Raw genomic sequence first — 16,993 nt, 5'->3', positions numbered from 1 at the left:
TGTTGAATTCCCCTGGAACTGGAGTTACAGATTGTTGTTAGCTGCTATGTGGGTGCTGGGAATCGAACCCAGGTCGTCTGGAAGAGCAGCTAGTGCTCCTAACCACTGAGCCATCTCTCCAGCTCCCCAACAGCTTTTTGAGTCTGGTATCTAGAGTTCCCACCACTTTCGTGGCAAATTTCTGGATCCTTCAGTGTCCAAGGGCCAACTTCTTGAAACACACTTCATGGATGCACCAATGAACGCTGATGGTGTACTTTCGGGTCACCACCTTGTTGATAGCAGAAGGGCCCTTCTCTCCACCCTTCTTTGCTGGAGCCACTCTGCTGGTCTGAGCTGGAAAGGACCAAAGTCCTTTGCTAACTAGAGAGAGGCAGTTATGGTGTCACGAAGTAGACAAAGAAAAGTAAGAGGGGGCATCTTTTAACAGAGAATAGGTAGAATAGAGGAGCAGGCGTGAACAGCACAGCAGCAGAAAGACCACAGTACAGACAGCAGCACCAGCCCATCAGACATCAGTGCTGACATGCTCCTACAAGGGCTGTTTAAGAGCTGCTAATTATTTAGATTCCAATAGGAGCTAGGTCTTAAAAGTGATTTTGAACTGATTACAGCTTTTTGAACTGATTGCAGCTGTAAGGTATAAAGGCAGGCATCTTAGTAGAAGCAAAAAAAAAAAAAAAAAAAAAACAATCCTTTGATCAAGCACAAAGACAAAGGAATCTTCTAAATAAAAATGCCTTTATTTCACATATACACAGTTGCTTCACATATGTAAACAAACGATTTCTATCCATCTATGGAAGATGTAAGCATCTCCATTAATTATTTTTCCTGTGCTAGGGACTGCACCCAGAGCTGTGTGTGCTAGGTAAGTGTTCTACCACTGAGCTGTACTCCCAGTCTCTCTATGCTAAATTTCATGTTTGCTGAGACCAGGTTCTACACTTGTTCATCTTTATAATTCCTTACTGAGCATAGAGTGGTAGCTGACACACAGACGATGCTTACTGAATTGAATTTAATTGAAGCAATTGCTGCATTAGTAATTTGAGCAAATAACTGTCACTTATTGTGATAATGAACTACTGTAGAATGAATACTGGGGAAAAGCAAGACAAAAGATTATTTGAATAGCTTCAAATCTGAGGAAACATACCTATTTTCCCAGAGACCCAAGAGAAATACGCAAATATTCTTGAGAGGAAAGCCAACCACTCTACATTCCACAACAGAGACTATGTTGATTGCTCTATGGGAGTTGCTAGGCAACCACTTGGTAATTCCCCTTGTAATAGAGATGATCCTGTCATCTGCTTTCTTGGCTGTGTGTGACATGAGGAGACAATGGGTAAAGGACAGCCAAGAACACCTGCACCTAGATGATACAATCACTCCCTCTGAAGTGTGATGACACTGGAGAAAATCCCCATGCCCTGTCAGAAGTTGCTGCAGGGAGAATTTCATTGAGCTATCAGCACAAGACATTGCAGGAAGTTTTCTTGGATTTACCCTGTGAGCAGATCCTGTGAGTGATCCTGTTATCCCAGGCCACACAGCAGGACACAAAAATCACGACAGTTCTGCATGTGGATGGCAGTCCCGTCAATGAGGGCTCCAGACCTGAGATGAAGCTTTACCAGATAAAAACAGCTTTTCAAGTCTTAAAAGGGACACTGAAAACCACAAAGAGACTCAAGTTATGGGGGAGCAAACCACACTTTTTGCACCTGAAGAAAAATTCTTAATAGTTTCTTTGTTTGCAAATGATTTCCAAGAAATTTCAGACAAATGAGTTGCCTTGCAAAGAATCCACTCCACTGTAGGTCTTGACACCATCAAAACAGGCTGAAAGCACGATAAAGCATTGGGGAATGAACGCTTTATCATGTCTCAAATCTTTTTTTGACACTAAGGAAGAAAAAGAATTTGAATTTAAACTGAGCTGCAAATTTGGAAAGCTGAGAGGACTCAGCCTCTTTCATTCCATTTTTCAAAAGGAAGCCCCCTTCCAAATTGGGGGAAAAAAAGTCCATCCAGCCTGCTTATTTGTCTTCTTTGGAAACTGAGGCTTTTCAGACACCTGTTTAAGATCTTGGGCTGTGGGGCCAGGCAATCAGTTGAACAGTGGATTCTGACTTGAGATAAACCAACCAGGTAAGTCTCCATGCCAACATCGGGGACCTGCTCATCCAGGCTGTTGTGATACAGTCACAACCAAGATAGTCTAAAGAGAAACAGCTGTGCCCCTCCCTTTGACTATCTAAGGCAACAGATATGGAACTAAAATTTCTCCAGGAATCCTGTGCTGGGGAAAGGGAATTCTGTCACCAGCCACAGGAGGGACTTACCTCTCAGGAAGAAATTTCACACAGTTCTGATAAATTAATATATGCATATTTCCTTAATTTTTTTCATCTTTCCTAAAAAATTATAATACTTCTACAGAAAAATAGAAATTATGAGTCTTTCTCTTCCAGTTTTTGTCAGACTGCAAATAAAGCTAATTTCCTTTACCAGTTCCAATCCTCTAATCTTTGTGTATATTCACGGGTGTGTGTACACAGATGTGTGCATACATATGGAACAGAGGACAACTTGGGTGTCATTTCTCAGAAGTGCTTTTTGAGACAAGGTCGCTCTCTCACTGGGACCTGGGGCTTGCCGACTATGCTAGGTTAGCTGGCCAGTGAACCCCAGGGATCCACTTGTCTCCACCTCCCCAACATTGGGATTACAGGTCAGATGCCATCACACCTAGCTTTTAACTTGGGTGCTGGAGATCTAACTCAGGTCATCATGCTTTCATGGCAAGCACTTTACAGACTGAGTTATCTCCCCAGCCCCACATTCTCCCATCTTCTAAAATACAGGGGAACTATGGGGCAAGTTTGATGAATCCAAGTGTCCCAATAATGATACTGTCTTAAACACAGCCATTGGCCAACCTTTGGAGTTAAGTTTTCACAGACCCAGCTGACTTCCTCAGGACTGGAAAGAGGAGTGTGCAGATCAGAGTTCTTAGGAATGTCTTCATCTCTCACACAGCCTTTCTACCAACTACTCAGCTTTATACTATTCTTCATGGACTCCAGTTACCATCATCATGAGCTCAATGTTAAGGAAGCAGATTCAGGGGCATTCTTGAGCCAATAATCAGCATGGAAAAGACCCACAGATGATTCAGAGAGACCAAAATAGGGGGGCTATGGCATTTACTTGCCAGAATTAGAAGTACGGGAAATGATCTGGGGAGCCAGCAGCTACCTATTGCTACCCCCCCACCAGGGTCTCAATGTAGCTCAGGTTGGCCTTGAACTCTCTTTATGTCAGAGACTGGCCTTGAACTGCTAATTTTTTTCTCTTTACCTCCCCAGTGCTGGAATTACAGGCATGCACTACTTCCACCAGACAGATATTAGCTTCCTTTTTCAACACTCTGTGGCCATATATAGCTGTGCACAAAATGTCTGAAGCTGGGAAAGAGCAGAATATGTCAGCAACTGATCAAAGATCAGAAGAGCTTCAGTCTGCTCTTGTCCCAGGGGCTGCAGAAGCTGTTCACCTGCTGAAAGTTTGGGTCCCATTGTTATCCAGTTGAGTGGATACCTACCTTGTGGGATTTTCCTTTCGAGAGACACTATGAAAATAAAGTTGGCCCTTAAGAAGCTCCCACAGTAGTGGGTGCTGCATTCAAAGAATCATAGTATAAGCCAGTCTAGATCAAGCTATGAGACCCAAAGTGCTTGATATCATGATAACTCATTTCTGTGCAGAGGCTACTACTCATATTGGGCTTTGTAGCCAGTATCCTATTACTGCGGAAGCAATTTCCACTAAGGAGCTCCAATTCTGCCTGCTTTCTGTCAAGGTGGCCTGCTTTCCCTGCCTTTCATCAATCCTCTCCTGCTGGCGAATTCAACTGGGATGTAAAGGTTGTTTACAGAAGGATGGGAAACCCAGGAGGCCAGACATTAAGTGGAGGAAACTACAAGTCAGAAGTCCAATGATTCCACACAAAGGAGCAATTGAACAGCTTTCTGGATCACCTAGAGAAAGACACATGGTGAGTTTAAATCAAAGACTTCATGTTCAGTTGGACAGATGATACTTCAAAAAAACCTCTTTTCACTAAAAAAGTTCTAGGTAGAAGGTGTAAGAGGTACAAGGCAGCTTCTGAGTATTTGGGAAGCTATATGGGCCAAAATACCTCCCATGCACAACACACATCTCTACCATGTGCAGAGTGGGAGGGAAAGACCAGCTGGAGGCATTTTGTGTGTGTGAAGTATGCCTTTATAGTGCCCAGCCCCCATCTCTGGGACCTTTCTGGAACACACAAGAGCCAGGCCCTAGTGCATCTGGCTTCTCGCTGGACTCCTTAGCACAGCACAGTGGTGTTTGTTAGCCATTCCCACTCTGACACATTTTGTCTGAAAGTCAAATCCTAGCTCTGCTACTTACCACTGGTGACCTGGGCAAGTGACACGGGGCCTCTGTACCTTAGTTTCCTCCTCAGCCAAACACAATAGTATATAACCCATCTCAGAGGACTGTGGAAGGAGAAGAGAAAATCTGGGTAGAGCACTCAGGACAGAGGCTGGCAAATGGGAAATGTGGTATTAGTTGTTACGACTTTTGTCTTGGGTTCCAGAGTATCTAAAGAAAAAGGAATTTCAGGTACTGGCAAGAAGAGAACAAGTTGAGCTATTTGGGAGGAGTTGCCAATGTCCCTAGAATCAAAGCTGTGCCTACATGTTAACATCCTGACTGTAATCTAAAAACTCTTTTTCATGTTCTTACTCTTCCAGAATACCTATGAACAACAGACCAAAAAGAGCCTGGAGCTGGATGTGGTGGCACAAATTGTAATCCCAGATTTGGGAGGCAGAGGCAGGAGCGTCTTTGTTTGAGGCCAGCCTGGTTTACCTAGTGAGTTCCAGTCCAGCAGGGCTACACACACACACACACACATACACACACACACACACACACACATACAGACACACGCACACTAGAAGCACTGTGGCTGGTGGTGCCCTGTCACCTAAGGGAAAAGAAGTCTGTTTCTGACCTCTACCTTTGTCTTTGTGGGACTGTGGATTTCTGTCTGTCCAGACTGGAGGACTTCCTCTCTCAGCAGGACTCAGACCTCTTGTATAACAGGCACAGAGCATACCTTCAAATCCTTTTTAAAAATTATTTATGTGTATGTGTATTGCCTGAATGTATGTAAGTGCACCCATGTTGTGCAATGCCAGTGGAGGTCAGAAGAGGGTATCAGATCCCCTGGAAATGGAGTTACAGATAGTTGTTGTGATGGCTAATCCTGGGTGTCAATTTGACTGGATCTGGGATTAACTGAAATGAGAGAACTGTTCTTGATTGGATCATCTGAAGCTGGAAGACACACCCTAAATGTAGGTGATGGCCGCCCACATTTAGGGCCATAGCAGAGGAGACTGCTTGCTTTTTGCTGCTTGCCTTCTCTCTCGCTGGTTAAGTTCATCTTGCTGCTGTAGGCTGAAGACTAGCCAATCTTTTGGAATTCATCAGACCTTCAGCACTAGAGGCAGGCAATACTCATTCACATAAAAATAATAAAATAGTTTTTAAAAAGTGTATAATTTATTTTCTTACAGTGAGCTGAGGATCTAACCAGGGCTTTAGTACATACTAGGCAAGTCCTCTACCACTGAATGCTGTCACTAGGCCCCAACCCTAGGGTAGCTTTAAACTCTTGGGCTCATGTCATCCTCCTGCCTCAGCTGTTCAAGTAGCTGGGATTACAGGTGTGCATGACCAAGCCTGGTCAAAATGATTATTATTTATAAGTATTTGAAAGTATATCAGGTGTGGTGGCATATGCCTGTAATTCTAGCACTTGAGAGTAAACAAGGGAGAATCATTGCAAGTTTAAGGTCAGCCTGGTCTACACTGCCAGCTAGAGCTACATAGTGAGACCCTATCTCTAAATAAATACAAAGAAAAAAGAACTAAAAGTTTATGTATGTAGAATATAGGCTAACTCTTCATGCTACCTCACATGGGACTAAAAAGTCCAATCCTCATATGGATGGAGATAACAATGTATTGAGGTGGACTGGGTGAAGTTGCTGTTTCAACCTAGCTCTCCTTGACAAAAGGAAAAGGAGATTTGGTCTCAAATCCCTTTTCCAGCATTTAAGGGAGCATGTCTCCCTCTGCTGGAAATAGTGTTGGAAAAATAAATCTTGAACCTTAAGTAGTACTAGGGAGGATTCAAATTGCTAAGATTTGACAGCAAAAAGAAATGGTGCTTCAAAAATCTACTCTCCACCAACAGGGACCTCAGCCAAATAAGGAATGAGGGAAGATTAAAGAACTCATTCTGCTGGGCATGATGGCACACATATTTAATCCCAGCACTCATGGATCTCTGTGAATTTGAGGCCAGCGTGCTCTACATGTCAGTTCTCAGCCAGCTGGGGCTATAGGGAGACCCTGTCTCAAAAAACCTCCCCCCAAAAAACCTAGTCCACAGGATTCTATGGATAGAGATGATTATTATTTATAAATTCACCAGTTTACACTGGTAAATCAACAAAGGAAGAAAAAATTTTTTAAAAAATTTTCTCTTAGTAGCAAACAGAAATTCATTTTTGTTGCTTTTTAAAAAATAATTTATTGAGAATTTCATACATGCATACAAGGTATTTTGATCAAATCCATGCCCACTCCCTCCCCTCAAACTCCTCCCATATTTCCCCATCACTTTTTTCTGATAACTTCATGTACTCTTTCTAGAAAGGAAGAAATTTTTTAGTGATTAGGCTACATAAAAATATTATCTACTTTCAGGGACTTAATTTTTATATAGAACCATATAGTAAAGTAATCACAAAATTATGCCTATCAGTAAATAAGACTGATTTGGTTCTGCTGCCAAACTTTTGAAGTTCAAATTGCTGATACAGAATGGGTGTCTGCTCAGATGCAGGGCAAGACACTCCCTCCCCTTAAGGTCCAGTAAGATCACTTCTCTGGTTTTGCATATTTGTTCTTTTCTGCCTGCATGAGTTGTCCACCTCTATTACTGTTAATCTGTTATCTGTCCTTAAAGCTTTATCTGCCAAACAAGAGTCCCGCTGAATAGCTTCTCCTTTGAGTTTACTGTTCTGCTTACTCATCTGGCACTTACAGCCTCTCATGCTGCTTATCAGACCTTGTCTTATCTCATATGTCTGATTTTTCAGTGTTTGAAGGCAAAGATCATTTTAGTCAATCTCTAAAAGCGACAGTATGTCCTCACGGTTAAGAGCTCCGACTTAGCAACTGTGTCATCATGGGCACAAACTTCAGTTACTTCATTTATAAAAGGAGAATAGCAGGAGCCACTCCACTTGCATGGCACCTAAGAAAACACACTTAAGGCTACAGGCTTTTGGGTGTGGAGAGATGGATCAGCGGTTAAAAGCACTGACTGGTCTTGTAGAGAGTCCGCGTTTGATTCCCAGCACCCATATGGAGGCTAACAATAATCTGTAACTCAAGTTCCAGAGAATACGATGCTCTTCTGACCTCTGCGGGCATTGTAGAACACAGGTGCACTTATACACATGCAGGTAATACACTCACACACATTAAAAAAAAAAATTTTTTTAAGCTACAGGCTTTTTAATCATTTGATAATGATTAACCGTGTTTTCATGTCCTCCATCCCTCCAAACAACAGCCATACATGCTGCAGGCATTCAATGATAACTTGTTGAGAAGGCTTATGCTAATAAGTACATTCATATCCAAAAATAAATTAGCATTATCTGTGCCTGGAGGAAAATGTGATTATGTCCTAGTAGTGCTTTAAGCTGCTTGGATTACCAACACAAGATCATTCGCCGTTTAAATCTACCAAGTCCAACCTAACTTTCTGCAGTACTGAGAATGTGCGATAATCTTCCCTAATAAAGAAACCATTAGCTGCATGCATCCATTGAGTTTTTGTAATGCTAATGCGGATGGGAATGTAATGTCTCCATTTTATTGAATTTTAATAGTTCTTCGTAAAGAGTACGGAATTGGACAGCAACAGCTTCAGAACCAGCTTTGAGCTGTCAACAACCTAAGCTTGCCCATGTCCTCTTTTTCATCTCAGAAGGAATTCTTTATGAAATAGTCCCCTGACAGATGAACCCCATTTTCTGATCCCTGTTCCCTTGAGAGTTCAAGGAGCAAACTTCTCAGGGCCTGGCAGAAGACGCTATCCATGAAGCTTAGCATCTCCCACGGCCGCAGCGGACAGAACGAGCCAATCGTCAAGCCACATGAAATCATCCCACTAAAATACTCATTGCGTCTGGTCCTTGTGCACGGTCTGGAGGGTGGACGGGAAAGCAAACCATGCGACAGGCGTGGCAACAATACGACCAAGCAGCCAGGTCATCGCGCCCGGCTGCCTCCCCGCGAGACCTCCTACACCCAGGCCGCCCCGGGCCGGCCGCGTCCGGTTCCGGTCCCCACCCCTAAGAGCGTCGGGGGGACACACTCCAAGAGCGGCTCCCCCTCAGCGTCCCACACGAATCCCAACTCCCGCCGTGTGGCTATGAGCCAGTCCTCCTCCTGTGAGTCCAACTCCAGCCTCGAGAATGCCTCAACGAAACGGCTCAAGGTCTCAGATAAAATGGCGGCCAAACCTGCGCAGCTAACCATAGAGATGACCGCCATGGCGGAGAGAGCGTCGCCTCCCAGAGCCCGACCGCCAGGCTTCCGGCGGGGGCGGAAAAAGGGCGCGTCTCCAAGGGCCCCTCTAGGAGAACAACGCTCAGTCTCCATGGTTGCGAGTCCTCCGAGCGGGGTCACGTGGCTGGTAAACGCCGTCGCAGAGGCGGGGGGAAGAAGAAATGGGCGGTAGGCCGCGGGATTGCTAGAGACCCGGCTACGACCGGGTTGCCATGGAGCCGTGGGGCCCGGCTCGCGCATGCGCTGCCTGACCCGCCGGCTGGTAGTGGAGCAGCGACCCCGGCCCTAGGTGAGAAAGGGAGGGCTCGGCCTCTGGGCGCTGGGGGAACGGGGATGGCGCCGCCGGGAGGGCTGGAACAGGGAGAGGAGAAAGCAGGTGGGAGCAGGTGAGCGAGGAAGAGGGGACGAGGTGGGCACCGGGGGGAACCAGGGCTTGTGGGGGTGACGGGGGTCAGATATAGGGAGTAGAGGGACGTGCCACCCCTCGCTCCCCTTCAGTTGGTTTGCTGTAAGAGACAGGCCTGCGTGGGAAAGGAAGTCCGGGATGAAGAGGGCACAGCGTGTAGGGAAGGAGCTCGTGTGGGGCAAGTGGGGTGAGTTCCTAGGGCCGGTGGGCCAAACCAGGGTAGCTGGGCTCCGGCAGGAAGAGAGCCTGGAGGTCTGCTGGGCTGTGAGCACAAGGTCTGGGAATGGGCTGGTCGGTGGGTAATCAGGGCTGCTCACTGGGCGAGGGTCCCAGACCTCCATTTAGAGGCTGTGCCCCAGGTACAGGTGCACAGTCTTTTTTTCAGAGACCGACCGTCCTCCACTTTACTGGTTATTTCTCCTGGATAGCCAACTAGCCAGGCGTGGTGCCTGGGATAGGAATGTGGGAGAGAATGGTGGACAGTGCCAAATAAGAAGTCCATGGTTAGTGGGTGAGTTAGGACAGTTTTGATCTGGGCCCAGGACCCAGGCCATAGCCAGGCTCTCTGTTTATTGCCCAAGTTCTGGCAGTGGGTGTTGTCCTGGGCATTCGCCCTGGAGACTGGTGGTATGCCAGACATAGCACAGTCTGGGGTCTGCCCAGTTCTGCCCTGCTGAGCTGACAGGCTGGTTGATGCCTGGAGGGTGTACATGCTGTCTGGCACAGATGCCATGTGGGCTGGTGCGAATGGATAGGTGGGCACTGTTACTGCAGCAGGAGATTTGACAAAGTTCTCCAATCCCATAGCCCCATTGAAAGGTGAGGGTGGAAAGAGCCATAGGAAACTGTGGAATCGAGCAGGATCTTTAACATGAAAATTCCAGTTAGACTGGCGAATGAGTGGGAGGGGCTGGAGAGATGGCTCAGGTTAAGAACACTGTTGTTGCAGAAGACCCGGGTTTGAATCCCAGCACCCACATGGCAGTTAACAACTGTTTGTAACTCCAGTTCTAGGGGATCCGACAGCCTCTTCTGTCCTCTGGCATTGCACGACATGAGTGCACTTACCTACATGCAGGCATAACACTCATGCACATAAAATTAAAAAATAAATACTAATAAAATATTTTTTTAAAAAAGAACGAGTGGAAAAGTATGAATAAAGGAAATTTAGGTAGGTGCAATTTTCCACCATTAAAATATGCATTCTCCCAGAGCAAAACACAACTACAGAGAAAACCTAGTAATACATTTGCAATTCTAACTGGGGTTGCTCATGGTTTTATGACTCATAAATTCTTTACTTTCTGTGACCTTATCGCTTTATTGTATGTAAGCCTTTTGCTTGGGCCTTTACCTCACACCTCTCTGAGCACGCATGTCATACACGTGACACGTTTTAAAGGGACTAACGTGAGCTCCCAGGAATGGTGCCAAGTATCTATAAATGGAGCGCACAGGAAACTGCACTTAGATCCTTTCCCTGTAACTCTTGGATCGTCTTTTCATCCTAAACTCAAATCTCTGAAGACAATGTGGATCATACCAACTTCTAATTTGGTTGGTGAATTTGTTCCATGGTTTCATCTTAGTTTCTATTGGACTAAACTTGGAAATTAGATTTTGGGGTGATCATGGTATTTGGAAATGCGGTCTTGACCTTCAAGCTTTGGTGTTTTGGTGACAGCTAAACTGCTTGGACTGTCACGGACTCTGGCGGGACTGAGATTTGTTAGAATTTATTATTCCCTTGAATACCTGGAATGATTATTGTTGCTGGCTAAAGGTGCAATGTTGAAACAAAACCCAAAAAACAATTGTGAGGTTCTGGAGACAAACCGTGACTCTAGTGTAAGTGGTACAAAAATAGAAGTAAGCACCAAGTGCTGGGAAGCACCTGCCAGAATTTTATCTTGTATCTATTTATATAAGCCTGTGTGTTGATTAGTTTTCCATTGTGAACTGTAGTGTCTACTGCCCTCTTTGGGAACCTTTTGGACAATGTGCTATATATATGTACAGAAGGCTCAGGTTAGGGTCAATTCTGCCAGTTTGGGAACTTAAATTAGTCCTCACACAAAGAAAGTACAGGGGTCTGAGGTGTTTAGAAAGCAGCATCAGCAACCTCCCACCCTTATCAGGAAGCAGAAAGATGAGACAGCAGATGAGGACCTAGAAATCCATTTTCAGTTCCTCAGCTTGTGAGCATCTAACTCTATTGATAAATAATACTGAACAAGGAAAAAATGCAGCAAGAAGTTTTCAGATTTTGCTGCTTTGTGGTTCTGGGCTTAAGAGGTGCTGGTAGAATGCCACCCCTCTGCTTCACTGCCCAAGGCTTCCTCTGGTATGGTGGACACGTGAGCTCACTCACTCTCAAAGAAGAGAGATGCATGTGGCTTCCTGTGCTCCCTCCCACATGAGCTTCCTCCATTAGAGCACTAAGGCTGTTTCCTGCTTGAAGAGAATTTTTGTCGAGGACAAAGGCATTCGTATTTTTCATCATTTTTGCACCCAAAACCATTTACCATTCTAAAAGTCAATTATGTGTTTTTTTAAATTTCCAAATGCCAGTATTTCCCCAAGAGCTAAATTTTTAGAATTTGTTTTCCTTTTAACTGATTTGTCAACATTTTAGTATTTTGATTCTGCAGTCAATATTATCTTGTAAATTCTTGTGAGCGAGTGTAAATTTCTGTGTGTTTCCTCTAGCTCCACTGACTGCACTTAACAGCAAGACCTTTTTCATTATCTTGTCATGAGGATTGTAGAAGACTGAATTGGGATGTTTTCTCTAAAATGCCTATAAAATACTTCATGTTTAGTAAGTTATTGTGAAGTTTTGTCAGAGTCTTAACTAGTTGCAACTGCCAAGAGCTGCCCTTTTAATCTGGATCAACAGCCTGGCCAGATCTGTATTAGTCTGAATGCTGTCCACAAGTCATTTCTACTTCCATTTTAAAGAAGGCTCTGTTCACTTTGGACTGTTATTTTGGGAAAATTATACTTAAGCACATTTGCTGGATTTCATACAAAAGGATCCTGATTTAATTAGAGGTACACTTTTACATTTTAGTCTACTTTTTTTAAACCTGGTTGTCCAGGCTGTCAAACATCATAGCTGTCAAACACAGAGACATTGCCTTTGCATAGTTCTTGGTAAGATGTGACAGTGCCATTGTTTATCTTTTGTGTGCAGAGAATTAAGCATGTGACCTGTGGAAGAATGTTTGATTTGACATGAATTGAATGAGAATGCCAACCCCCCTTCAAAGAGTTAGAACTGGGGGCAAAATAACTTTGACTTGGAATTGTGTTGAGAATTCACTCTCATTCAGGTCAGATCAGGTCCCTTTAGTTCACTTCAGCTGGTTATACGTAGGAGCAGGAGGGTTGCTCAAGAATGCCTGGAGGCACTTGTGCCTTTTCTATCACTGTACCGTGAATCTTTCCTCTAGTATTCCTCACTAGGTCCAAACTTGCAGAAATGTTCAGGTGTGCCACAGCAGGATATTCCAGGGTCAGTGCTGCTTAGCTGAGGCTTCTGTTTCTACATGGAGTCATGGTGGATTAATTAAAACATAACTGAGCTCTGCTATACCTACACCATTTCGTTATTACTGTTTTTCTTGGGGGCACCCTGCTTTCTTTATCCCAGCAGTGTGTATTGTGTTTTTATCCCAGCCTTACAGCTTGGTGACTGAAATATGTGTTACAGCCTCTGCCAGCCCTTTGTCAGGCTGTTTTGCCTTCATTCTTATACTTTTACCATAAGTCTGGGTATGTGAAGGACTGACTGTATGTCACTGGGGCAAACCTATACTTCCCTGTGGGATCTGTCTTACACTTAACTTTCTACCCAGCATCACATGGATGACCCTCAGTAAGCTTCATTGTCTATGTGACCCAAACTAAACTCACTTAGCCATACCTGCCTATCTTACTAAGTAATTCTGTGCCCCTTTTTGGGCTCCCTCACTTAGAAAATAGTCCTATCATACCCTCTACCCCCACTACCATAAAACCAAGTCTCCGTGAATTTCCATGTTTCCCTTCCTTGTGTCCTCAGGCCAACACCCTGATTCACCTAGTGAGCTCAGTGCTACTTTGGCCTGTCTCTACTTTGGTCTCAGTCCAGCATCTCAACTACTTTAAACAATATTTTATTTATTTATTTTATATTTTATGTGTATGAGTGTATTGCCTGCATATTTAAAAGTGCACCCGTGGGGCTGGAGAGATGGCTCAGCAGTTAAGAGCACTGACTGCTCTTGTAGAGGACCGGGTTCAGTTCCCAGCACCCACATGGTGGCTACAAACTGTCCTTAACTCCAGTTCCAGGGGAATCCGAAGCCCTCTTCTGATCTCTGTGGCATTGCATGACACAGACGCGCTCACATACACGCAGGCAATACACTCATACACATTAAAAAAAAAAAAACGCACCCGTGTTGTACAATGCTGGTGGAGGTCAGAAGACAGCATTGGATTACCTTGGAACTGGAGTTACAGATGGTTGTTAGCTGCCATCGGTGCTGGGAATTGAATGCAGGTCCTCTTCAAGAGCAGGCAGTGCTCTTAACCACTGAGCCATCTCTCTAGCCCTGCTTTTATTTATTTTTATTTTATGTGTATGAGTGTTTGCCTGCATGTATGTAAGTGCACTGCATGAATGTAAGGCCCACAGAGGCCAGAAGAGAGCGATAGATCCCTCAGATCTAGAGTTATAGGCAGTTGTTAGCTGCATGTGGGTGCTGGGAATCAAACCTGGGTCCTTTGGAAGAACAGCAAGTGCGCTTAACTGTTGAGCCATCTCTCCAGCCCCTCAAATACTTTCATTTTTTAAATATTTATTTATTTATTTATTTTTGGTCTTTTTTGAGACAGGGTCTTCCTGTAGCCTCAGCTGTCTTGGAACTAACTATGTAGACCAGGCTGGCCTTGAACTCACAGAGATCTGCCTGCCTCTGTCTCCTCAGTGCTGGGACTAAAGGCATGCACCACCACACCCAGCTCAAAATACTTTTATAATCCAAATCTGATAGTAATTAAAATCATTCACTGGGGGCTGGAGAGATGGCTCAGCAGTTAAGAGTACTGGCTGCTCTAGCAGAGGACCCGGGTTCGATTCCCAGCACCCACATGGCGGCTATAAACCTTCCTTAACTACAGTTCCAGGGGAGTCTGAAGCCCTCTTCTGACCTCCGCGGCATTGCATGACACAGGTGCACTCACATTCATGCAGGCAATACACATAAAATAAAAATAATAAATAAAATATTTAAAATCATTCACTGGCTTCCCACTGCTCTTGAGTTAATATCTCGAGTCTTTCCAACATGATTCCAAAGCACCGTCTGTCTGGTCCTGTGTGTACACCTCCCCCTCCCCCCCTCCTCCCTCCCTACAGTGCATGGCATTCTGCTCCTGCCCTGTGCTCTCGCCTCTCTGGCCACTCAGCTCTGACTGTGCCAAGCTCTTTCTTCCTTCAGCCTTCACACTGACCTGGAACACACCACCCAGCTCACCAATTGCCTTTATCCTCACTAAAGCCTACTAACTCTTCATCCTCCAGATTCCAGCTCCAGGATACTCCCTCAGAGCCCCAGATGTCTCACCTTTCATAGCTCCTGTCAAAATAATCATCAGTTGTATGAGTACTTGGTTAATGTCTGCTTCTCTCCAGATCCCAAGTTCCAGGAAGAACAGAAACATACGTGTTCTGTTCACTCTGTATCCTCAGTCCATCACAATGTCTTTTTATGTGTATGCATGTATTGCCTGCATGTAGGTAAGTGCACCCATGTTGTGCAATGCCTGTGTAGGACAGAGAGGCTGTTAGATCCCCTAGAACTGGAGTTATGGACAATTGTTAGCTGCCATGTGGGTGCTGGGATTCGAACCTGGGTCTTCTGCAAGAACAGAGTTCTTAACCACTGAGACATCTCTCCAGCCCCTGTTATTTTTATTTTATATGTATACGTGTATTGTCTGCATGTGTGTCAGTGCATCAGTGTCATGCAAATGGCAGACGAAATCAGAAGAGGGCGTCATACCCCTAGAACTGGAGTTTCGGACAGTTGTTAGTCGCCATGTGGGTACTGGGACTCGAACCCAGGTCCTTTTCAAGAGCAGTCAGTGCTCTTAACCTCTGAGCCATCTCTCCATCCCCCTGGATACCTGTTTTTAAATGACTGAATGTAACTTATCCAAGCCTTAACTTCTTCCAGTGTAAAATGAGATCACAACTGAGGAGGACTTTGTGAGACTCAAAAAGGATGACATTAGCAGCAATAAATGTTATGTACCTTTGTGTACTATAAGCACTTTAAACATATGATGTTTGCACACAGAGGTACTTTGTTTGCTGGGTTTGAATACCAGGTAAGCAACTTTTTTTTTTTTTTTTGGTCAAATAGTAGCATATAGGGCCTGTGAGTTAGCTTCATGGACAAAGGTTCTTGCTGTCAAGCCTGATGACCTGACTTCAGTCCCCAAGACCTACATGGTGGAAGGAAAAAACTGACTCTCCCAAGTTATCCTCTGACCTCCACATGTATGCCATAGCACCTGTGTGCCTAAACAAATACACAGTAAATAAATATTTTTTCAAGTAGCCTTTGTGTGTGTGTGTGTGTGTGTGTGTGTGTATGGGGTTGGTTGAACTCTATTCAGTACTTCATACAAAGAACTAAGGGGTTTACTTAGAAACTCTAAGAACTCTTAGAACTGAGGTGGCACTAGGTCATGAGCCCTCGGTTGTCTACTGGGAAAGCACACCTTGTTGGTTGATGTTACTTCTCCACCGGGAGGAAGGCAAGTTGATTTGGTTACCCATTCCAAAAAGCCTAATCAAATGTCCCTTTGTTAGCAGTTCACAAAGGTTCCTCTGAATGTAGTCTGTGTGTCTTGAATTTGTAATGGAATTAGAGGGCAGCAAGAGGACTCAATCTCCTTTTGGGTGAAAACCATTCTGTTTACTTGAAGGTTTGTCAGTTGAGACCACTAAGTGTAGCTGAAGTGGGTGAGGCTGGTGTCTTTTGCTCTTACTTTCTTCACCTTTTTTGGATCACCTGGTTCAGTTCTCCAGGCAATGACTTCTTACATAATTATTTTTCCTAGAGCAATCCAGATGAAAAGACTACCTATGAGGCAGCTTCCAGTTCTCTAAACATGGAGAGGAAAACCCCGTCCAGAGAGAGCCCCAGAAGACTCTCTGCTAAGCTAGGCAGAGGCACAGAGATGAAAAAAGTTGCCCGACAACTCGGCGTGGTGGCTGCTGACTCAGATAAGGACTCTGGGTTTTCAGGTTAATGATGTCTTGTCCTTCTGCCTTGTACTGAATGATTTTCCTGAAAATTTTCCTCCCTGAAACTCATTTGAGTAAGAAAAATGAGAAGCTTTCACACACAGGATAAATAACATTCTGAGCTTTTAAAAATGGTAATTCTGGTGTCATATGGCAGAGTATCCATCAAAGTCCTCAAAATAATTTGACATGCCTTTTTAGCTTAGACTCTCAACTTTTAATATTACATTTCCAACTGTTACAGGTGGTTACTAGAAAGTATTTTAATATGGTCTGGAGATGTAGTTCAGTTGGTAGAGTGCTTGCCCAAGCTGCAGGAAGCCCCAGTGCTTCATAAAACTGGGTGTCGTGGCATACCTGTAATCCCAGCACTTGGAAGTAGAAGCAGGAAAATCAGAAGTTCAAGGTCATACTTAGCTACATATTGAGTTCAAAGCCAGCCTGAGTTACTGGAGACCCTATCACCAAAAAAGTTTTTTTTTTAAATACTCATAATTCTGTTTTGTTAAACTCCTTTTTTTTTTTTTTTTTTTTTTTTTTTTTTTTTTTTTTGGAAAGGG

At 44.3% G+C, this 16,993-nt stretch overlaps 1 protein-coding gene across 2 annotated transcripts in view; it reads left to right on the top strand.

Annotated features, from left to right (window-relative positions):
- Positions 1 to 7,572: 7,572 nt before the first annotated feature.
- The window catches only part of Cipc (CLOCK interacting pacemaker), a 20,147-nt gene continuing 10,726 nt past the window's right edge, over positions 7,573 to 16,993 (top strand). Inside the window, exons 1-2 of one of the 2 annotated variants that reach the window (XM_029567037.1) lie at positions 7,573 to 8,845; positions 16,247 to 16,433. In XM_029567037.1, coding sequence (XP_029422897.1) covers positions 8,246 to 8,845; positions 16,247 to 16,433 — 787 coding nt within the window. In that variant the 5' untranslated portion in view covers positions 7,573 to 8,245. The other variant, XM_029567041.1, reaches the window with a different exon arrangement.

This window comes from Nannospalax galili, unplaced genomic scaffold (assembly GCF_000622305.1).
Source record: "Nannospalax galili isolate Female #2095 unplaced genomic scaffold, S.galili_v1.0 scaffold330, whole genome shotgun sequence".
NCBI classification, from domain to species: Eukaryota; Metazoa; Chordata; class Mammalia; order Rodentia; family Spalacidae; genus Nannospalax; species Nannospalax galili.
This window is presented reverse-complemented; position numbering and strand designations above follow the sequence as displayed.